Consider the following 24,283-nt stretch of genomic DNA (forward strand, 5'->3'; position numbering starts at 1 on the left):
CTAAAATTCAAACACGAAGTTTTAGTTGAAGCTTAAACTTGCAACACATTTAAATTTTAGTTTACATGTTTCATAGTTCAATTTTAAATTAAAAAAAAAAAAAAACATGATATAAGCATTGAAAAAGAATTGTGAAAAATAAATTTTGTTTTTAAGTGTCAGTCCGTGCTAAGTTGACACTCCGTGCCAAATTATCACTCCATGCTAAAGTGTCATTATGTGCCAAAGTAACGCCGTGCTTTTCTGACCCGTTCCCTCCATTATACATTGTTAATTTTAAGCTATAAAACTTTATAAAGTATTTTAACATAAAACAAAGCTGTTCACTCATTTAAATAAATATAATCTGTAGAGTTTTAGATTACAAGAAAATAAGCTTGACACAAAGATAATTTTGACTCCTTCATTAACAAATTAAGTAGAAAAGGGTATTTTAAGAAATAAACTAGAAAAACTTTATAGTTTATTTCTACATCAACTAAATAAAATATTTTTTATTTTAATTTAAATTAAATGTATGAATTATATTACTAACTAATTTAATCATTTTTAGTATTTAACTATACAAATTTTTAGTATTAAATTTTAGTAAAGCAAAAAATAGGGTATTTATTAGTAGTTGTATTTATAAACTTGGTCTTTTAATCTATATTATTAAAATTTTTAAAGAGTTAGCATAAGAAAAATAATTCAAACTGAACAAAAAAAAATTTTAGCACAAAACATCATTTAAAATTTTTTTACATAAATACAACTTGGTTAGTGATATGCTTCCGAATACTGATTTAGTTACTTGAAGTTTAGCACGAACTTTTGTATATGAAAAAAAAATCACTGTATCAAAAAAAATTTACTAGTAACATAACATGGTAAATCATGAATTAATAATACAATAAACTCGAATTTCTAAATAACAACTATCAATGAAAGAGTTTAAATTTAAAGACAAACTTTATTTAGAATCAAAAATTAATAAATACAAACATAAACATGATTATAAAGTGGCAATAGTTTATTCTTACAAAAATGAGCAACTAGAAATGGTTGGGCAGCAAAAGTATTGCACTATGACGTAACCAAACTTCAAATATTATGCAATATAATTTTGTTTATGAAGTAGTAGACCGAATTAGAGGTTATTTCTTTTCTTCTTCTAGTAATTTCAGTTTCCTAAAAAATAATTTGTTGGTTTTTTCTTTAACTTTTTTGAAATATAACTTATCATTATATAATATTATTGAAAAATTTAAAAATTAAATCAAGATTTTTTTTTACCCCTTAGAATGTAAAATAATAGAAAATTTTCAAAATTGTTTTGATAACCAATAACAAGTTTCTTACAAAAATTAAAAAAAAAATTGTTTGATATTTCTAATGAGTTCTATAAAAATACAAACAGCCAGTTTCAATAAAAATTGTTATTTTGTTAGTATTGTAACGTTACTTTAGAAATGTAAATCTTTGACAAATTCCATAGAAACAGTATTTGATAAGAAAAATTATTACAAATAGAAAAAGTGTTGGTTTGTTTAGTGAACACAACAAAAATATATTGCAGTAGTTTTTTAATTATTTGTTATAATTTAACAAATTGAGTAGTTATTTCACTATTCAGAGACTTTTTTTATTATAAATTTTACAAAGAAAGTGAAACTTTGAGAACATAGTAAACCAAAATCTTAAAATTTGTGAGCTTTTTTTTTCTATATAAAATCCCAGAAATATCTGATTAGTTTAAAATACAAATTACACAGCTTTGAAGTAAATGTAAAAATACCAACAAAATATACTGTATTATTTATTTAGTTTTTGTTATTAATGTACCAAAATAAGAATACTAATTTAATTAAACAAACGAACAGCAATTAATTAACGCATAATGATTAGCATGGCAAAGAAAAAGCAGTAAAATAAGCAAAAAAGCTTAAAACAATCTTCGGTAAATAAAAAACTTTAAATATTTTTCTCATTTTCTAAATGGTGGTTTTACATTAAAAAAATATTTCAAAATTTGTTAATCAGCTTAAAGGAAATAGCAATTTATTAAAAATATTAATGAACAATTTACTGTGCAAAAACAAACTCATGTGTATTGAAAACAGCGCAAGCAAATTTTATAATTCAACAAACAAGTTTTATTTTCGAATGACTAACGAAACTCTATAAATAAAAATCCCTGGTAAATGTTAACAGTTGATGTTTAACAACACTACTCATTTAGACCCAAGCAAGTAAAAACCATCAATTATGACTGTAAGTACGATTGAACAGGTAATTAACACAAATCAAAAAATTGTAATTGAATTTCAATAAAGTTGCTAAATCCAAAACTTACTTTTTGTTTTCACCTACTCAACGTGTTTATAGTTGTTCTAATTTTGAAATTTATACGAAATTAAAAACCTAAATTAACATTAATTTCTTTTTTCATTACTTTTGTTTTTGATTAAATATCTAAAAACAGTCCATAAAAATTACTTGTATAAATTGCATTGTTAAATTTTTTTTTGTAGTTTCCAATTTTTTAGACATATATTTTTAGATATAAAAAAAACGTTTTATCTGTTTGTAACAATACTAATTAATTTTATATTTTGTAAAAAAATTTCCTGTTTTTGGCAATACAAAAACAGTTTTTAGAAAACCAAATAATAAACTTTAAAACAATTCTTAAAAATTAAATACATATATCTACAAAACAATAACTTTAAGTTTCAAAATTTAATATTAAACTTAAATTTTATCTATATTTTACTTTACACTAAAAATAGAGATAAAAATTTTTCTTAATAAAATATGATTTATAAAGTTAATAAAGATTTTAAAACAAGCTTATAAAAGTTAAAAACTAAAAAAAAAAGTTCTATACTTTTTACAATATTTTTTGTATTATAATTTATATGTTATTGTATGAGTTGTTCTTACTTATCTTAATATTAAATAAAAATGTCGATTTTTTTCAACAAACCTTTCTTTCATGCGGGTGCACTTGGGGCAGGGGGAATCACCCTTCCAACAATCACCATGGTAACAGCTTAAACAGGTGGTGCACCATCTGGTGGTGGGTTGATGCGGGAATATGACATCATAATTACCGCAAATCTCGCACACATGACCTCTCATTATGCACAACTGAATGTTGTTTGTTTGTATAATAGATTTCAAACTTTAGATGGCTGTTATGTTTTTTTTCTTAATTTTTCATAAATAACAAACTTTTAACAAAAAGTTACTGTTAATTTAAAATTATAATATTCTTTGTTTCGTATTTTTACTTTGGTGTTTTTCTAACAAATTTCATTTTAACTTTTGTTTTATTAACAATAATAAAACTTTAAAATTGAACAAATCAAAACATATTGAAGTTTTAGTAGATTGAGTTTACTCACATACAAGCATAAGGTACAGCTGTACTGTTTTTAGTTTTTGCTCTAAACATGTTAAATTTACTGATGATGCCAGACAACTCGCTTCAACAAACAACAACTAAGTACCTGGCAAGTTTCAATGTGCTGTTCCCCCACCTTGTGGGCGAGTTGGATGCCAACGCACAGGCTTCCATTCCTGATGCCCACCAGATCTGAAAGTGAGAAGACGTCCAGGTTGAAGTTGAGCATGTGATTGGGAAATTGCGAGAATATGTAGGCGACACTGCACTCTATTTCATCTGATTGTTCTGTTAACGTGATTGTTTTGTTATAGTTAAGAAATTTTATTTGAAATTTCAGTTTACTGATTAACTTTTTTTATTCGACTATGGTTCTTTTCCTTTTTTTTTTCCATACTCTTTTTTATATATGAGCTTTTTTGAATATTGTGTAAAAAAAGTTAAATACGTTAACTTTAAGTAAATTTACACGTACTTCTTTCAATTAAATATTGTACAGTACTTATTCACTTATCCGGACAGTTTCGGTTAGAAAAAAATTCAAAAAAATATCAATAGTAAACACAAAAACTCATTCAAAAAGTTTGCAACTTTTTAAATACCATAAGTTTTCTGCTGAAAAACGTGAAAAAACTATATAACAAACGTGTATTATTTCTAATTTTAGTAAAACTTCCAATTAAAACTAGTTTGTTAGGAGTGGTATGTTTCCGTTAAGTTGACTTTAAACTTAGTCAAAGTTTCCCGTTTTTTTTTCTGTCTGTCTTTTTAATTAAAAAAAATATTTCATTTCATTTAAAAAGATAGGTTTACATTATTTTTTGTTTTTAAAGATAAACTTATTTTATATTTTCTTTTAAACAAAAACTAAAATTAATAGTTAGGGCATTGGAATTACAAATGATGAATTTTACTTGCTTAACCCATAAAAAATGTATATAGTTGCAGAGGGTTAGTAAGTCTGATGTTTTTCTACCATAGAAAAAACAAATTAATTTACCTTAACTTTAGCTTTTATTATTTATCATTTTATTATATATTACTTACAATTACTATGTATTTCTTTTTACCATAACACTTTTATTATGCGTTGCATTATATGCAGCAGTTATATTAATATATGAAAAAAATTATTTCTTGTAGTTATCCGGATTTTTAGTTATCCGGACACGTTTACAGAAAAATCTTGCCTAACGTGTCCGGATAAGTGAATAACCACTGTACTTAATTTTTAATATTTCAGGTCGGTTATTTAGTTAATAATAATAACATCTAAATCTAACACTAATCGAAAACTCTTACATTTAGATTAGGAAAATTAGTGTAATTTATTTATAGAAAGTCCATATAAACGTAAAATGTTTACTATTTATTGTACAAAATTTCCAGGAAAATTTGTATTCATACAATGATGCATATAATTCAAAAGATCAAATAAAAAATACTTATAATAATTTATGAATATATACATAAACAACATATTTTAATTATTAGTCATTATAAACTAAAAAAATAAATAAGCAGCAATAAATGACTGCATTGAGTTTAGTCACAAGAGCATTGATGTATACTGAATGACTTTACAGTAAAAACATAAGTTTTAAAAAAACTACAAAATTGATATCTTTTTTGCAAATTGTATTGGTGTTGATTATTTCGCTTGGGTGTTTACTGTGTAGCTATCAAATTTGAACCAGCGTACAAAATTGCACGAAGACACATGTGGACGAGGGTATAAAATTGCACGAAGATACTTTTCCACGGAGACATTTTTGTACAAGTTGATTTTTTTTTGTTTTGCCTTTTTTTTTACTATCACTGTTACCCCTAACCCTTACCCTCGGTCGGTAACTTATTTTTTTTAGTTTTTTAAAGTTTTTTTTTTCTACTATCACTGTTACCCCTAACCCTTACCCTCGGTCAATAGCTTTTTTTTTATTAATTTTAATTTTTTTTATTTAAATTTTAATTAGTTTATTTCTTATTTTTACTATCACTCTTACCCTTAACCTCGGTCAGTAATTTTTTTTTTTGTTTTTTATTAAATTACTTTTTTTTTTTTAATTTAATCTTTCAGTTTATTTTTACTCTCGTGCAAAAATGTAACTCGTGCAAAATTGACCCTTAGTGTAAAATTGTCTTCGTGAAATTTTGTTCCCTCGTGCAAATTTGTCTTCGTGCAAAAGTATCTTCGTGCAATTTAGTCCCCACGTGCAATTTTGACCCGTTCCCGTTTACACTACAAGAGAAGATTTAAAAAATTGTTTAAAAATTTAATACAGGTTTGCTTTTTAAAAATGTATGTTTTGTATAGAAGTAATGGAAAATGTATTTGTTATTTGTATATAAGCTTGTTTTGACATTAAAATTTTAAATTGGCAGAAACTAAGAACTTTATTAGCAATCCAATGCATTTTAAACAAGTAGACCTTTACAAACTAAATACAAAATATACTTTTTATATTCCATATTATTTTTCATTAGTTGCTGGGCCCTTTACTGAAACCATGACATCTAAAATCAAACGTTTGTTAGGTTTAACATAGCTAAATAAAAACAAGCTTGTTTTACAAATCAAACAAAGCTATAATGAATACTTCAAGTTTTAAACATGTGACTGCGTATTTAAATGACGTAACTGTGGGAAAAAGCAAAATATATGCAGACAATCAGCACCGAAGATAAAAGGTACACCTATTTTGAAAACAACAATCATGTACTACTTTATTAATTTACTTGTTAAAGCAAACAAAGTTTGTATATGACTGAATTGTATAGAAGTGCTAACTTTAAATATAATAAGTTAAAACTAATAAAAGGTTCAAAAAATTCATATATATTTATGAAAAAATATACATTACTACTAATCTTACAAAAAGAAAACATTAGCAAAAGTCGTTAGAGATAAAGCCTGCATTCATGTTCCGTGAGACAAGCTAAAAAATTTTTAACAACAAGTTTTGATCAAACTTCTTCAATCATCAAACCAAAGCTCTCGGTAGGCTGAGACCCGGGTTTTCTTTTTCATCTTATCACAAACAAGCTTGCTAATGGAAAAATATATTACGTTACACAGTAATTAAGCAACCTCACGTCACTGATCAAACCAGTAAACGGTAGCTTCGTAATAAAATAATATAAACATTAATATTCTATTGACTAAAAACTTTATTCAGTCACGACTGACTGATGATTTTCATTAGAAACGAAGCCCGGGTCCCGAATTACCGAGAGCTTTGGTTTGATGATCGAATAAATATTCTCAGAACTTATTGTTGGCACTATACTTTGTAACATTTATGTAAACACTTCTTTGAGTAGAAAAAAACAGCTTATGAGCTTAACATGGTATAAAAAATCATAAAATAAATTAATACAATAATACAACTATAGCGCCAATTAAAAACTTATATGAACCTTGCTCATCCGATTTTTGCGGGACTTCTTTTGCAAGTCTACAATTTTTGATGTACAAGTTCATTGAACACAACCTTTCTCTCATTTCCTATAAACAATATTATTTTGTCGTGAAGCAAAGTACTGTCATTGTAATATGTTATGTGATGAATAGTTAATGTACAACATAGATTACATTTTTACAAACGTAAACTAAGTTAAGCCAAAATGTTTCCTTATCTTTATATTTCAGAAGTATTATAACTGACGACTACAATTGTACTATTACAAACATCTTATTGATTATATTTGTACTTATTTCTAGAGATTAGTTGAAAAATCTAATTGTTTTAATCTTTAAAAATAACGTATACAACTTTATAGACTAGCATAGTTAATTATTATTCTAGTTTTGCAATGTAAAAATTCTAGTTCTTAAACAATATACAAAAAAACTGTTATTGCAGTTAACAAATTAAAATTATTAAACAAAAAATAATTCTTAACTTGACATACAGTCATAGCCAAAGTTTTTTCTTAAAACAGTTCAACTTGAGTTTTTAAAGTAACTCATTATAACATACTTTAATTCTGCTCATATTTTTATTCTTTCTGTACAGCTTTGGGTTAATATCTTGCAAATTGTAAAGAGGTTCTTCAAACATTGTCTCCAATAAATCAAAACTGAAGTTTGAAACTCTATATCTGCATATTGTTCTGATATTAGTAACTATAACTTTTATTAATACAAAAATATAACATTTATTGTAAAAGAATTTTATAATATTTTAGTAGTATACAGTTATAATTATAGTGTTCAGAATGATAAAAAAACATATTTATCCTATTACCAATTCATTAATTATTATTGATGGCGCGAAACATCTCAACTCTATTGATAATGGCCGTAATAACTACTGACTAAACAATTTATTAATGCAAAAGAAATGAACTGTAATACTATACGATAATTAAGAACCCGTTTTCAAGTCTGAAGCTAATTACAATAAAAAATACTAACATTATAAAATGGTGCATCTAGAAAACACAGTATAGAATATTAAAACTATTAGTTTGTAAGAATAAACAGCCATTTTAAGTAAAAATAAGTACTAAATATCAAGTCAACAAATTGAAAAAACTGAATTAAATTAAAAAAAAGTAAGGTACCTTTGATAAATAAACTTTTCAGTAGTTAAACTACTTAAAGTTAACTTCTTAAAAAATACCAAAATATGTTTTCAAAAATTTTAGATAACATATACTTTTCTTTTACAGTACTAACACAATGAAATAGTTTTAAAATTAACATACTAAACAAAAACATACTGATGAAAATCATAGTTTTGCAGAATTTTGCTTGGTATGTAGCTGGTTTTATTTTCATGACAACAAGAACAAAAATACTTTCCCAAATATTCGCAATATCTCATTCTTTTATATGTACCTGTGATACATATAACTTTTGAAATAGCTATCTTACTTGATGTTATTAAAAATAAACACTATTCTAGATTTGAGTACCATTGAAATTCTAAAACTTGAAAAAAAAAGTGTAAGTTTATACCACTTATAGAATACTGCTTGCAATTATAAAGTAAAAAATAAATTGATATTATTTTAATTACTTGCATTTAAACAAGTTGTTTAATTCAGGAATGTTGGTGATAGAAATATTTAATAATAGTGCTTTGTAAATAAAAATTTATGCACTGTACATATTTGCAAAAGGAAAAAAGTTATATAAAGCTTTATTTAACAAAATAAACTAGTAAAAACACCTTTTAAACGCATACACCTAAATGGTTTGTATTGCTTAGATACTTTATTTATGTTTAGATAATTAAACAAACGCTTTCAAAAATTATCAAACAACAGTGCAATCTATATATCTAAAGTAAAACAGTTCTATAAGAAACTTAAAAACCTAACAAAATTTTAAAAATTATATTTTCAAACTATGATTTGACAGAAAAACTAGGAGTAAATATTATACCTCTTAATGAAAAAAAAGTATATAAAAGAGTACACTTGAAATATATAAAACTGAGTGAAATGAAAAAACATTTTTATACAACAAAATACAAACTGAAAAATAGCAACTTTATTTCAACTTTCAAATATTAATCTTTCTACATATTGCTTATTCTAAAAAAACTATGAAGCATAAAATAAAACCACAAACTTTCACTTATGACAGTTCCGCAACCAGCGCATCTGTCATTCTGCTTTTTCATGCAAACTTTCACATTCTCCCTCCTCATCGAGTGCACTATTATTTGCCTTCTCGGTGGCGCCCACTTGTGGTTGCCTCTGATTCTAACTTCTGATTGGTCGAAGTTTTTTGACCACAAAGTTTCGATGCAAGTTTCATCCGGATCAATAACCACTGACGATGGTATCGGAAGAAGCTGTTGAGACAAATTATTAGTAATTTTTATTCTTTTGTTTAAATTATTGTTTCTATAAAATATTAAGAATCGATTCAACTAAGAATAACTCGTATTTGAAAATATTTTCACAAAAATTTTTTGAATTCGTTCTAACAATTTTAAAAGTTTTAATTAATGTACAAAAGTTAGCTAATAAACGTTATTGAGAACATCTCTCAATTCCAAATTGAAAAATGTTAAAACAAGAAAATTGTCATTTTTAACATTATTGATAAGCTTTAATGCAAAATAAACGGAAAGCTAAACAATAAACTGTTTACAATGAAAGAACTTGTGAATATTAAAAAAGTATTATATATAACTTAATAGAACATATCAAACCAAATTTTGAAAAAATAAAATTATTTAAACTGTAAAATTCTAACAATAAACCTTAAATTTTGTACATATGAATGAGTTGCATTTTTGATAACAAAACTTAGTTATAACATTGCTATGAGACTAAAAAGCTTTAGTAGTTAATTTATCAAATACTGACAAGTTTGTTTACTCAAAATGTTTTTAACAAAAATAAAATATTGTAAACAATCATAAGATATAGAAAAATATATGTATCAATATAAGTCAAGCGAAAAAATAAAGTTGATAGTGCACACATTACAATACTTTTTTCAACTTAATATTACTAAACTTTATTGTAAAAATTAATGTTTGCAGTAAATTAAGTTATTATTGGATTTTTAATACAAAATTCAACTTGATATTATTATTTTAACTAATTTCTCCTTTTAAAATAATTAATGTAAAATTTAGAAAAATTGCAATAGTCTTTTATTTTCCTAGTATAAACAAATACGTTTACTACTTAAACTGAATATTAACAAAAATAGCTATAAAAAGAAGTTATAAAACTAGAAACTGTGTATTCAAAGCTGTTATTATATTACATATTGAAAAAGTAAACAAAATTTTAATCAGTCTCTATGCAATAAAAACAATATTTATTTAGAGTTGTTACTTCGTACATCGTGGAGCGATTTATTGTAAATTATAAAACTAACATGTTTAAAAAATTATACTTAACTTATTTTTACATTATATAATTCAAAAGCCTTTAGAAATATTATACAATATAAACTTTACGTAAAGACATTTAAAAAATATTAAACTATCAATCAATACTTTTTTAGAATTATATAATACAGTTGATAATTTAAACTTAAATACTTATTTCAACTTGTATAAAAAATAGTTAAATATTTAATATTATAAAAGGAAAATAAAGGATACTTTTATATCTTTCTGTAAAAAAATAACAAAACTTTTTTTATAATTTAGAAATTGTAAAATTAAATATAGTACGAGCATAATGTGATGGTGTTGTCGCAAAATAAAACTTTAACAAACTTTTTGAGGGACTTCATCTTCTGAAATGATGAATTTATTTTTATCAACAAGACTGTTTTCATTGGATAATCTTTCAAGCAGGTTTATTGCTACAGATTCTGCAGTCGATAAATTTCTCTTGTGCGTGCTTCTGTGAATGTAAAAGTTATTGAAGTAAAATATATAGTAAATCAAATTATCTAATATAAATTTTATCACAGTTTTTTAAACCCTGAACTGAATTAATTTTTGTGTTTGTTAAGAAAGCTTATAACTGCAATATGTAAGGAACCGGATCCGGATCTTTTTTTCATATCAAGTTCCGGCCGGATCCGGATATCAGACAAAAATGGCAATATCCAGCCGGATCCGGATAGAGAGTCCGGTACATCACTACTTTAAACATAATATAAACAGAGGAGTTCAATGTTTTAGTATTAAAAATTTTGTTCATACCAATAATGTGTAATTAAGTAAAGTTTTCAAATGCGAAAATTAATACAAAAAAGTATAGGATTATTTTTAAACTTTTTGTATACTAATCTTAATGCTTAAACAATTGGCTATTCCGTTTTATATAAATTATATTAAATATATGATAGTTTTGTGCTAAAAGGTTTTTTAAAGTACTTTTTGGAACATTTATTTTATAAATAGAAGAAAATATGGATTTATAAGTAAGTTTTAAACTAATGTATTAAATTTTTGAATTGTGTAACTTCGAAATTATATATATCTGATTCATTCTTTCTATCATTAAAAAACAAACAATAATTTTTTTATATAGTACTATATTTTAGCACTATTTATTAGTCATTAATTGCAATAAAAACAAAGTGTTCAAAACTTATATAGGAAATAAATAAAACTAAAAGTAGCTGTATTAAATAATGAATAAAACAATATACATAAACTATACGATAAAGTATAACAACGGCTTAATAAAAACTGTATAATTTAAACACTTTTGTTTATAAAGGTTAGGTTTTGTAACTAGAATAGCTGTGATTCTTTGCACAACCCAACATTTTCACTATATAATCTTAGGACATGTCTTTTAGTTGATTTTTTTAATGTATGTCGTTTAATTTTAAATAACTATATTTTAATATAATAGCTATAAAAGTTTTGAATAACTTTAGTATCAATATAATTAAACTCACTGATGAAAATTGTTGAAATATAATTAAAAATGGCATCATTAAAAAAACTTGTTAGATTTTTTACTGTTTTGTTTAAAAACAAATATAACTTGAATAAAATAGACTATAACAATTTTGTTTAATTGAATATTTAATTATGTTAAAACCATAAAAAAATTATATGACTGTTATTTCTTTGATAAAAATAGTTTTGTTTTTTTACTTACATTCTGACCACTTGTATAGATACTACTCAAATATTATGATTATTATCTTTAACTGTACAAGACTTTAAAATTCAGCCAAAACAAGACTTATTGTTTTGAATAGTTAAAAAACAGTACTACTTTTTCTTCGACAACAAAAACTTTCTCCTTTTAACTTTGACTCTTTTCTTAAACTCAGATTTTTAATAAACAACTTAACAATTAACTTTTTATAAGTTATACCTAAAGAAATGACGTAATTTAGAACTATTTTAAGTGAATACACTATAAAAACTCGTGCACTTATTTTTACTTTTCAATTTATTAAAATCTCTATGAAATACTTAGTTAATTGTTTATAACAAATTGTTTATAATAAAAAATCTAAAATAATAATATGAAATAATTTACAACAAAATATATTGTAAGATAAAACTCTATATAAGTATTCATATCAGGAAAAAACCCCTAATAAGAAAATAAAATTATAAAGTAAATGTGGTGAATTAGCTTTTATAAAAAAATGTATACTTATATATACTTTTTAAATAATAATAACTGTTTATACTCTTAAAACTTACTCAGAACTTTCAACAAAGGACTTAGGTGAAGGAACAGCTTTACTTTCGGAAATTTCAGCTGTAATATTATTTAATATTTGTTGTTAATAAAATTTTGAAGAACAATAGATTTAATGATAAACAACTTAATTAAATTTTTGATACTCTTTGAACCACTTTAAATCTAATACGATAGCAGTAAAAAAACTCGAAAACATTGTAAAAAAAAACTAACAATAAGAGGTAGATGGTTCATCAGAATGATGTGAAGAATTTTCTATTTTTTCATCATTCACTTGTAATAAATTTTGTGAACTAGTTGCACCAGTCTATAATACATTGGTGTAATGTCGTTTATTAAGTTTTAAATAACTTCAACAAGTTTAATAATTTTACAATCAAACTTGAATTTTTTTTGATTTTGTAAGACCAACAAACCATCCTAACTGATAGAATAGAGTAAAAGTAAAATCTAAGAACAATAAAACAAACTACAAACCAAATTGAAATTTGAGTTTGTATCAGGAAATTTTTTCAGCAAAATTCTACTCAATTCGGTTCGCATTAAAATTTCACTTTTCATTTTCTCAATAGTAGATATCATCATATCAGCAAATATGAAGTGTGCGTTTTCCTGTTTACGATCATAAAAATCAACTTTCATTGAAGCGCAAAACTGACTGTGAAGAAGCCTTATTAGTTTTACAAAATTTGCATAGAAATTATTCTATATAATTTGAACTGAAAAAAAAAACAATTAACCTTGTCAATATCAGCACACGTGGCAAGATCCTGATTTTTCAGGAACTCCATCAGACTAGGAGTTTGAGACCTGCCTGACTTTCCCGAGTATTGGGAATCTAAAATTGTCATGAATAATTTTATCACTGTAATCTTATATGATCACAAAACACGATTTTTTTTACCTAGAACAAAACTTTTTTTTTTTTTTTGACTTAAAATGTTTTTTTTCTATCATATAGTGATTCAAGATGAAACAACTAAAATAATAAAAGCAAAAACCTGACAAAAAAAAACATATACATAAACAAATATATATATATATTATTTAATGACTAGTTGTAGGTTATTTATAAGAAAATCAATATTAAGTTGAATGCATATAATTAAACTTAATTTTAAGGACTTACAGTACAAAATTACCTACACAGATACCAAACATACCAGTTTCATATTCATATGAAGTGTCAAGATTCAAAACTGAATTGTCAGAATAAGGCTTTCTGGAATCGAGGGAAATGGTGTCGTCATCTCTGTATGATTCCTGACATTTGTACAACTTCAGGCCTTCGCTGAAACTAGACTTTGAAATACTTTGTTCCAGACTTTTGTGAAGACTTGATTTGGTTACATTTTGTTTTCTGTTCTTTTCAATAGAAGGTATTAGATCTGGTAGAGGCATTTTTAGTGATGATGCATTTTCACTGTATTGTGTAGAAAGGTGGTCATCAAAATTTTGTGAATTCTGCTTCTTTTCCTGCATAAACATAACACAAGTATTAGATCTTTTTTTTTTGTACTTTTGGTAAAGCATAAGTAAAGTGTTTAATTAGAATAAAAAACAGTGAGATTATGTATATAAATTTATTAATCAATTTAAAAAGTTTTTAAAAGGCGTAAACAATTTCTATAACAACGATATTTAAATTTAAAACATTGAAAAAATAACAAACAAGTCTAACATAATTTGAACGGTTTTTTTCAGTCTGATTTTCAGTATATTCTTTTTCAGAATCACTTTTATGGGATATATAGTTATGTGTTGCATCTAAAGATAAAATAATTATCAACAATTTTCTTTACTTTCAACTAAACATATATCTAATTCCAAGTAAATTTTAGTTATGAAATTACAAAAAAAAAAGCTATAAAAACTTACTAGAACATATACAATCAAACACTTGATTAAACATATTAGGTCACAGTAGATACTCATTAAAATTTAAAGCTCTAACAAAGAAAGTAACAGCATTGGTTAAACGTAAGTAAAATATAACTCCATTACCGAACTTATACGCATATTACGTATACAAAACTGTTGCTCCAAATATTAATTCGCGGTCAATGTTCTATTTTTAAAACTTTTAGTGTTATTTTATTTTAATTTTACTGTGCTTAAATACTTTTTATTTCATTAGAAGTAATTTCAAGTAAACAACTAGAACAATATACTTACCTAAATGTGTTTTCTTATGAGTTTTTTCTTGCAAATTCATATTTTCCATGCCAAACTATTTTTTACAACTAGTTAAAACAAAAACTTAAACTTTTTATTTGAATAAGCTAAATACCTTACTTTAGTCTAGATTTTTAACATAATTAATACATTTTTAAGCTTTTAAAAAAATTCTTAACATGTAGTACACCTTTTAATTAACAATTGCTAAATAATTTGTACTATGTAAACAAGACTAGAAAAATACCATTTGTGAAGAGATGCTTGCTAAAAGTGATGAATTATTGGTTTCTAATGCTTTGATACAAGTGAAAAATTCCTTAAGAAATCTATCATCCAACAGAAATGACCACTCTACATGTTTTAAATAATATAATTTACTCAAACATGTATTCAATTTCACATAATTTAAAATGTAATACTTTTTAATAAACTTGTAATTAAGTTTATTATCAGTTTAGATGAAGAATTAATGTTTAAAGTATTTAATGACTAGTCTTGAATATTTTTACTGGAAAAAACTTGTTTAATAAACAATTTGCACTTAAGAAATATAACTAATTAACAGGTATATAAAAATCGACAACAAAGTTTATCATGCTATACTACCAATGTAATTAACAAAACTTGGCTGTTTTATTTTATTAACAAAATTTTATTGAAAACTAAAATTTATTTCATTAATTCTAAGATTAAAAAGTTTACTTACACACTTTATGAAAGTTTAATTTATAATAACAAAGTATTACTACATACATGAGTAATTTATAATACGTTTAATGTTAAGTAGTTATAACAGACAATAACTCTATTCACTTTCGTTTGAAGTATTTATATAAAAAGTTCTTAGCTACCCTTGTGTTTTACCAAACAAAATTTTACTAAAACCTTAACATTTTTGACAAAATATTTACCAAACACTAACTGTCTAAAATTAAAGTTCAATTAATCGAAGATAAATAGGTTGAACTAATTTATACTTTTTTATTATTATTGTTGTTTTAAATAAACAATACAATATATTAAAAAAAATCATATACAGAAAATAGCATATGACACTTCTTTATAAATAGATACTTGATAATTTTTTAGAATAAAGGTTTTGTTTAAACTTCAAAAAACTTAAAACTTATAATAAAAACCTAGATTAGTAAATTAATAATAACATGGCTTGTATATAATTAAAACTAAAGTAACTTAATTACAATGTTAACTTTATCGTAAACAAAAAGAAACTAAGATTTATTTTTACACGTGTATTATTTTAAAAGATCAATAAGGTTAACAATAACTTGAAAAAATTAAAATATTTAAAACTTAGGATTTGTACTATTTATTTTTTAAGTCCACAAAACTACTTTGATATGCTTTTCAAATAAAGCAATTAAAATATTATATAAGAAAAATTAAATTATATAACGTTTGAGCATAAAATTTATAAAATATTACAGAAAAAAACTTAGTTATAAACATGGTAAGTATTTTTATTTTGTGTTTAAATTTATAGACTTCCTAATCAAAAAAAATTCTTAAATGAATTAAAATTGTAATTTAACTTTTAAACTTTTATAGCTGGGAATATTATAAAGTAATGGCCTAACTTCAAATTAATAAATCGAATAAACATATTAAAGTTTAAAAAAAAACTTATAACAAAGTTGTGTAGATATGATTTAAACATATATAAAGATATGATTTAAATTAAAAGATTTTAAAAAAACTTTTTGCAAACAGTTTTGTCAACTAAAGCAAAAACTTTTAAACATAATTTTATTTTCAAACACCTTTTTTACTTTAAAGTAAACTACAACCTTCATAATACTCTTGAACTAATTGAGAATCATCCAGTAAGATTTTCAGCTGATTTTGCAATGTGAACTCTCGCAAATTGTGTTCTACCCATTTTCTACCTTGGCTAGAAAATATATGGTTTTTATGAAAAAAATAAAAAACAGTATTAATAAACTGAAAACACCTGTAAAATAAATATAGTATTGTGTTCAATATTTAAGAGTTTTATATTTATTATCAAAAGTTTGACCAAGGCCCCTTAAACAGTAGACAAATAATAAATAAACGAAAGGCAAAGCTTTACGAAGTTTATCAAACTAAAACATAACAATATATTGTTTTAGTGTTTATAAAAACTTGTCAAAGATTATTTATACTTTTACAGATAAAAGTTGTGTAATAGATACATTACCACAATTTAATAATTCAAAAATATAAAACCATCGTGAAATAATCTAAGAAAATTATTTGGAAAAATCAGTCAAAATCCTAAATATGAAGCCTCAAGCACAATAAAAATAACAAAATATTCCAGTCATATTGTACGAGGATTTTTAAACTTTAAAGAACTTCCAAATTAATTTAATACGACGAAGTAAAAGAAATCCAATACAAAAAGATTGAACAAAAAAGGAATAGATTTAATGTAGTTTTCACACTATTTTGTATTCTGTAAACTTTAAAGAAAATGAATTAGATTTTTTCTATGCAGCAAACAACTGAAAGTTTTATAAAGCAAAATTTAATTTACTACATTTGGTATTTACTGACGTTTTTTTAGTATAACTTATATTATTATATGTTTTGGTTTTAAGAGAACAATTAGAGAGATCTCAACTACTGGCGGAGAAATAATGAATTCATTCTTTTAAGAATTAATTTTACAAACTAAGTTTCGGTCAAAGACCTCGTCAGTGCTTAAATAAATCTAAAAAGATATGTTACAGTCGGGAGCCGATCATTTCTAACCCGCTATCAATTCTAACCCGATCACTTCTAACCTGATCACTTCTAACCCGATCACTTCTAACCCGATCACTTCTAACCCGATCATTTCTAACCCGATCACTTCTAACCCGATCACTTCTAACCCGATCACTTCTAACCCGATCATTTCTAACCCGATCACTTCTAACCCGATCACTTCTAACCCGATCACTTCTAATCCGATCATTTCTAACCCGATCTTTTCTAACCCGATCTTTTCTAACCCGATCACTTCTAACCCGATCACATCTAACCCGATCACATGTAACCCGATCACTTCTAACCCGATCACATCTAACCCGATCACATCTAACCCGATCATTTCTAACCCGATCATTTCTAACCCGATCACTTCTAACCCGATCTTTTCTAACAAGATCATTTCTAACCCAATCACTTCTAACCCAATTAAACACGATCATTTCTAACCCGATCATTTCTAACCCGATCATTTCTAACCCGATCATATCTAACCCGATCATTTCTAACCCGATCGTTTCTAACCCATTTTACTTATATTACGTTTTAATTTTTAAATCTGGATTTCATGCAAAAACAAACTAGTCTTAATGAAGTTAATAAAATAATAAAAAATAATTAAACTTTTAGTTACTTTAAAACATAATGATTTTATATGTTACGTAAAAATATTTTTAGTATAAATTTTTGTTTTAGTATTAACTTAACATAATCTTAAAATATTTTTATTACCTCATTTTTTAAATTTTTATCATCACATAATTTTAGTTTTTTTATATCTTTTTTTTATTATTTTTTCAATACACTTTAAGAGACGTTTTTCGTTAATCATATATAATTAACTAAATTGTTTACTTTAAAGTATTTTGAACTCTTCTTTGTAGGATTTTAAAATAAGCAGTGATAATTATATTTCATTTCATCTTATTGTAATTAACGTGACTACAATAGTCTTAACATTAGCAAATTTTAAAAAGTAAACTTTTACAATTGTAACATTCAGATACAAAAACTTTTATATTACGGTTTAAAAACTACATTGAAAGTCTGACGTAAATGTTTTATTATTGCTTACTAATATATTAACCTTTTATAGTAGGGTAGTTTTAAGTTTCATCTTAATAACTTATACAAATTGTTATGTAACTTGCATAGGCCTATTAAGATAATGGGATTCAAACAAATATTAGGAGAAGTTAAAAACTTTTGTTATATTAAGTGGAAAAGCCTGGTTTTTAAAAGAAACTAGCTATTAAAACAGTCATGTCATATAACTCAACCGCAAAAGTTGTTATGTCAATTGACCGTCTAGATTTCACATAATTGATAAATTCCTACTTAGTTTTAGAGCAAAAAATTTTGTTTTAGAATAATAGTTAAAAAGACAAGTTTATTTGTATAACAAGTTCGAGGGTAATTAAATCTTGCTTATGTTTTAATTGCGATATAAATTAGTACTTTAATTGAAAAACTTTTCTATAAATTACTTTATTATAAGCAGTTGAAATAACGAAAGTAAAAACAAAATAAGTATTAAAAATAAAACATTTTGAAATAGAATAATAAATTAATTATAGTTAAATTAAGTATAATTAAGAGCAGAATTTTATAAAAACTCCATTAAGTTCTTTGTTTCTTTTAATCAAAATTTTTTCCAGACGATTATTACACAAAACATTTTTTTTTATTCATTACTGTAAAGCTAGCTTGCAGTCTATTGACTTTATTCTCGGTGGTTTTTTGCACCTCTAAATTTCTATAAATATGATGAGTTTTTTCTTTATTGAAAATTTAAATCTATATAATAGGTTTCACAATACAAAATGGTTTTATTATTTTGTTATAAGTTGTTAAGCTATATAGTTTACTCTAATAATTTATACTTACACTTCATATCAATGATCGCTAAATAATCTAAAGTTTTTGTGTTTTTGAAAACCTGTAAAACAATAATTTTCAACAGATATCAAGAAAATTATTTTAGAAATATCTGCTATTAATCGTGAGAATGATCGTGTTTTTGCAAATTTAAAAACTTTTAAATTTTTATGAAAAATGTAAATTTATTTTGCCCTACATAAATTTTATTTCAAAAGAAAAAGAAAAAATGCGTAATAATAAAATTTCGACACTAAACTTTCATAGTTAAGTTTATTATATATAATTATAACTAAAATACAGTTAATCTTTATACACAATTTACCAGTTGATTTAAGAATTAAAATTAAATCAAAGTTCGAGTATATGACAAGTTCTGAATATTTAAAAAACCTTCTACCTCTACTTTTGGCTTAAACAGTATACATTTTCGTTTACAGAACTTTGAATTTAATGCTATTAATTTTAAATGAAACCACCATTATAATTACAATTACTAAATTTTATTAACTGTATTATTTAAAGTTTCATAAACGCTGATATTAATATTTTAAAAAGTTGTATTTCATATAAATTCTCCCTGAATTTGGAGGCAAATTAGTAATCTGGTTTCTACACTTAAAAATATATATTAAGCATATATAATCATTTCAAAAGAAAGTACAGAATAGACTTTAACCGCTGCGATACTCATTATATTTCTTACATTGACGACTATCAAAACTTAATATTTAATCCTTAGAATACAAAAGACTTATACTTTTCCTAATGCTTTTTAAAACTCATTAACTACACTTAATTAATAATCCTATATTAAATCTTATTGTCAAAACAATAAATAAACCAGCTAATATCAATAATTAAATTGTAACAAAAGCTATCTGAATATTAGGTCTTATTTTAAACAAAATAAACTAAACTTCACAAATAAACAATTTTGTTGAGGTTAATTTGTTTTTAAAACAAATCCTTATCTTAAGAGAAAAATAAATTAATATATTAATTCAGATCGGCTAAATAAATTTCGGGTTAGATATGATCGAATTAGAAATGATTGGGTTAGATATGATCGGGTTAGAAATGATCGGGTTAGAAATGATCGGGTTTAATTAGGTTAGAAGTGATCGGGTTAGAAATGATCGGGTTAGAAATGATCGGGTTAGAAGTGATCAGGTTAGAAGTGATCGGGTTAGAAATGATCGGGTTAGAAGTGATCGGGTTAGAAGTGATCAGGTTAGAAATGATCGGGTTAGAAATGATCGGGTTACAAGTGATCGGGTTAGAAATGATCGGGTTAGAAATGATCGGGTTAGAAATGATCGGGTTAGAAGTGATCGGGTTAGATGTGATTGGGTTAAAAGTGATCGGGTTAGAAGTGATTGGGTTAGAAGTGATCGGGTTAGAAATGATCAGGTTAGAAATGATAGCGAGTTAGAAATGATAGTAAACCGTTACAGTCATGGAAAATAGCATTAAACAATTAAATTAAAATAGAACCAAGTTTTTACTCAAAATTTTTACTTAAAGAACTAAACAAATCAAGTTTTAATATTAAGATTGAGTTTAAGGTAAAGTTTAAATTTAATTAAATTTTAAAATCAATATAACAACAATAATAACAATAATAAAAGCTGTTTGTAGCTTTCTTTTTTCTTCTAGTTAATTTATAAAGTAAACATTGCTTAAGCAAAAATGTAATTAATAAAGTGAGACTAAAATTGAGGTGCAATTTAACGTAGCTTATTTTAATTGTGACGTAACTATTGAAAATTTAAACAATCTTGTGCTTGTAATAGCTATAAAAAATTTAAATCCCGCCCCTTAATAATAAATTCTTAGTTGAAAATGTGGTATACAAAGCGACAATCAGATCGGAAAACGAAATAAAAAACTATTTGGGCTCAACGGGTGGCACTTTCAAAAAAAGATGGTACAACCATATTAGTGACTTTAAAAACTATAAAGAGAACGGAACAGAAATATCGAAGTATATATGAAAGCTAAAAAATTACAACATTGACTACAAAATAGACTGGGAAATTATCCACCATATTGGCAAAGCCAAAAACCCACAAAGCATTTGCATATTAGAAAAGGTCGCGATCGCTAAAGCAGACAGATGGGACAATCTAAACAAACGGTACGAGCTCTTTTATTCCTGCCTGCACTTCCGAAAACTCCACTTCAAAACTTAAGTTACCCGTAAAACAGGTTTTATGCATGCTTTTTAATTTTTGTGTAGCTATTATTTTCTTAAAGCTAAAATTTTTTTTATAAAAGTCATTCAAGCAAAATTTCAAATTTTCGTAACTATTACAAGCACAAAATTACTTAAATTTTTAATAGTCAAGTCACAATAATAATAAGCTTGATTAAAATGCATCTTAATTAAGCTCACTTATTTCTATTAACTACATTATTATTTAAGCAATGTTTACTTTGAAAATCAACTAGAAGAAAATAGAAAGCTTCAAACAGATTTTTATTATTATTTGTGTTGTTCTTTGATTTTGAAACTTAACTAAAATTTAAACTTTACCACAAATTCAATCTAAGTGCTTTAATTTAACTTGTTTTGGTTTTAGGTAAAAACTTGTTTTAACTATAAGGTTTTATATAAAAAATTTGGAGGGGATTTCAAATTTTTATAGCTATTACAAGCACAAGATTGTTTAAATTTTCAATAGTTACGTCACAATTAAAATAAGCTACGTTAAAATGCACCTCAACTTTAATCTCACTTTATTAATTACATTTTTGCTTAAGCAATGTTTACTTTATAAATTAACTAGAAGAAAAAAGAAAGCTACACACAGCTTTTATTATTGTTATTATTGTTGTTATATTGATTTTAAAATTTAATTAAATTTAAACTTTACCTTAAACTCAATCTTAATATTAAAACTTGATTTGTTTAGTTCTTTAAGTAAAAATTTTGAGTAAAAATTTGGTTCTATTTTAATTTAATTGTTTAAATGCTATTTTCCATGGCTGAAACATATCTTTTTAGATTTATTTAAGCACTGACGAGGTCTTTGACCGAAATTCATAACTTGTATTATATAAAAGTTTTTTTTTTTCAAAAAACTTACATTAATGCAAACTTGTAAGATATGCTTACACAAAATCTATGAAAGATATATAAATTCTCTGATCTTAAAAATAGTTTACAAAAAAATAAATTTAAACTCTTAACTAGTACTAACCTCTTATTTTCGCACAAATCAGTGAAATTAACAGGTTTGTACTGCATGAACAGTTGTGTTGTATCTAACCATTGTAGATTTTTTACAAGTGGCCAATAATCTCCAACAACGTTCTTCTTCGACTGTGTTTTTTATTTGTTACCATATTTAGTACAAAATTAATTTTAAGTTAAAAAACTGTCCTAAATAGAAAAATAACATTGAAAAAATATTGTAAAGCTACTTTAAATATGTTTTTTCTATATGATAAAATTATTGTCTATAATCAAAATTTCATTACTTTAAATACAAAATTTTTTTTTAATTTATGATATCTAATGGGTTTTGTTCCAGGTTTTACCTGTTTTTTTTTTTAATTTCTCAAAATTTAAGTTTTTCCAGGATTCCAGGCTTTTTTGCAACACTGTTTTTAAGAAACCTATTAGAAATCTTATAAGTTGTACAACTAGAAAGTAAAATGAAAACTTTTTACAACAAAGCTTGGAAAATTTATATTCTAGGGTTTGTCCACAAAAATTTTTTTTTTAACATATTGAAATATTTGAGTAATAGATAAACTTTCACCATTATATATATTTTTTGTATTTAAACGCTGAAAATAAAAATCTTAAAAAATGCTGGCAACTTAAATTTAATAATAGTATTTTTAATATGAAGTAGTAACAGCATCAATAAACAGAAGACTGATTAAAATTGTAAAAACTATTTGATATTAATTTGAAGAATTTATGTATGCTCTAAAAATCTTTTAATCTAAGCTTATTGTTTATTTATGATCAAAATTAAAACTTATTTTGATTTATTTTAGTTAAACATAAGTGCAATGTTAGTTATTTAACATTTATTGTAAACTACAAAATTATATATATGAGACTCTTTTTAAAATTTGATCAATGCAACAGTCAAAATGTTTACTTACAGCAACGTATTAAAGTAATAATTTTATTTCGCTCTAAACTTTAAAATATAAAATAATACTTGAACAATGAAAAAACTAACAATAGGTTTGTATCCATGCTTCAATATATCATCCACATGCTGTAAAGTTGACTGAAACCCGCCATAAACATTCCAAACATTACTGGCTTGCTTGCTGAGTATGCACTCGACTGTGGTTTTCAATGCGGTGAATAGGCTGTACTTCTCATTTGTTCTAGTTAATAATTATATGTGTTTGAGGTTACATGCTATAAAAACAATTTTAAAAGACTTTTTAGATAAAATTTTGTTATTTTGCAGATGATTGTAAAACTATGCTATAAAGGGAAAACTTTAATTTGCTTTACAAAATTTACTTTTTTCTTAAACAGTCAGTAAATTTATTGAATTTTTAGAACTTTTCAATATATAAAGATGTGCAAATTAAATATTTTATTTACAACCAGGTTTTGGTGACAAAAAATTTGCGACTTCTTCAAGTAAAATAAAATACAAACTATCTTATTTTACTTGAAGAGGTCGCAATTTTTTTGTCACTGAAACCTGGTTGTAAATTAAAAATTTAATTTTCACATCTTTATTTAAATAAGCTCTTTACATTTCAGTAAATTTTGCAATCTTTTTTAGTTAAGACAAATAACTGTGTAGAAGTAATTAATAAAACATTTGCAGCTTTTTTAAGAAACTTGGCAACTCCATAAAAAGACTAATAAAACATATACAAATTAAAAATTTCTAAAACTTATCAACCTTGTACAATGACTTGTCATCGAGAAATAAGTTATTGATTACAAAACGTTGTTTATTGTAGTTTGTTCACATTAAATAATTCTGT

The 24,283-nt window shown here is 24.6% G+C and overlaps 1 protein-coding gene across 2 annotated transcripts; it reads right to left on the reverse strand.

Annotated features, from left to right (window-relative positions):
- Positions 1–998: 998 nt before the first annotated feature.
- LOC145838014 (run domain Beclin-1-interacting and cysteine-rich domain-containing protein-like) lies at positions 999–24,281 on the reverse strand. Of its 2 annotated transcripts, XM_082945533.1 has the most exons (21): positions 24,199–24,281; positions 23,509–23,662; positions 22,510–22,631; positions 16,480–16,583; positions 14,916–15,022; positions 14,669–14,723; positions 14,175–14,260; positions 13,657–13,969; positions 13,234–13,331; positions 12,971–13,105; positions 12,707–12,800; positions 12,493–12,550; positions 10,585–10,714; positions 8,970–9,195; positions 8,114–8,231; positions 7,369–7,489; positions 6,806–6,893; positions 3,495–3,676; positions 2,969–3,132; positions 2,336–2,372; positions 1,053–1,170 (listed from the first exon to the last, which is right to left on the reverse strand). In XM_082945533.1, the coding sequence occupies exons 1-20, from the start codon at positions 24,216–24,218 to the stop codon at positions 2,345–2,347; spliced, it is 2,403 nt and encodes an 800-aa protein (XP_082801659.1). In that variant the 5' UTR covers positions 24,219–24,281; the 3' UTR covers positions 1,053–1,170; positions 2,336–2,344. The 2 variants fall into 2 exon arrangements, with proteins under 2 accessions (XP_082801658.1, XP_082801659.1); XM_082945532.1 differs by lacking the exon at positions 2,336–2,372 and having other exon boundaries at positions 999–1,170.
- Between the last annotated feature and the right edge of the window lie 2 nt (positions 24,282–24,283).

Source organism: Thalia democratica, chromosome 6 (assembly GCF_965202585.1).
Source record: "Thalia democratica chromosome 6, ktThaDemo2.hap1.1, whole genome shotgun sequence".
NCBI lineage: Eukaryota > Metazoa > Chordata > Thaliacea > Salpida > Salpidae > Thalia > Thalia democratica.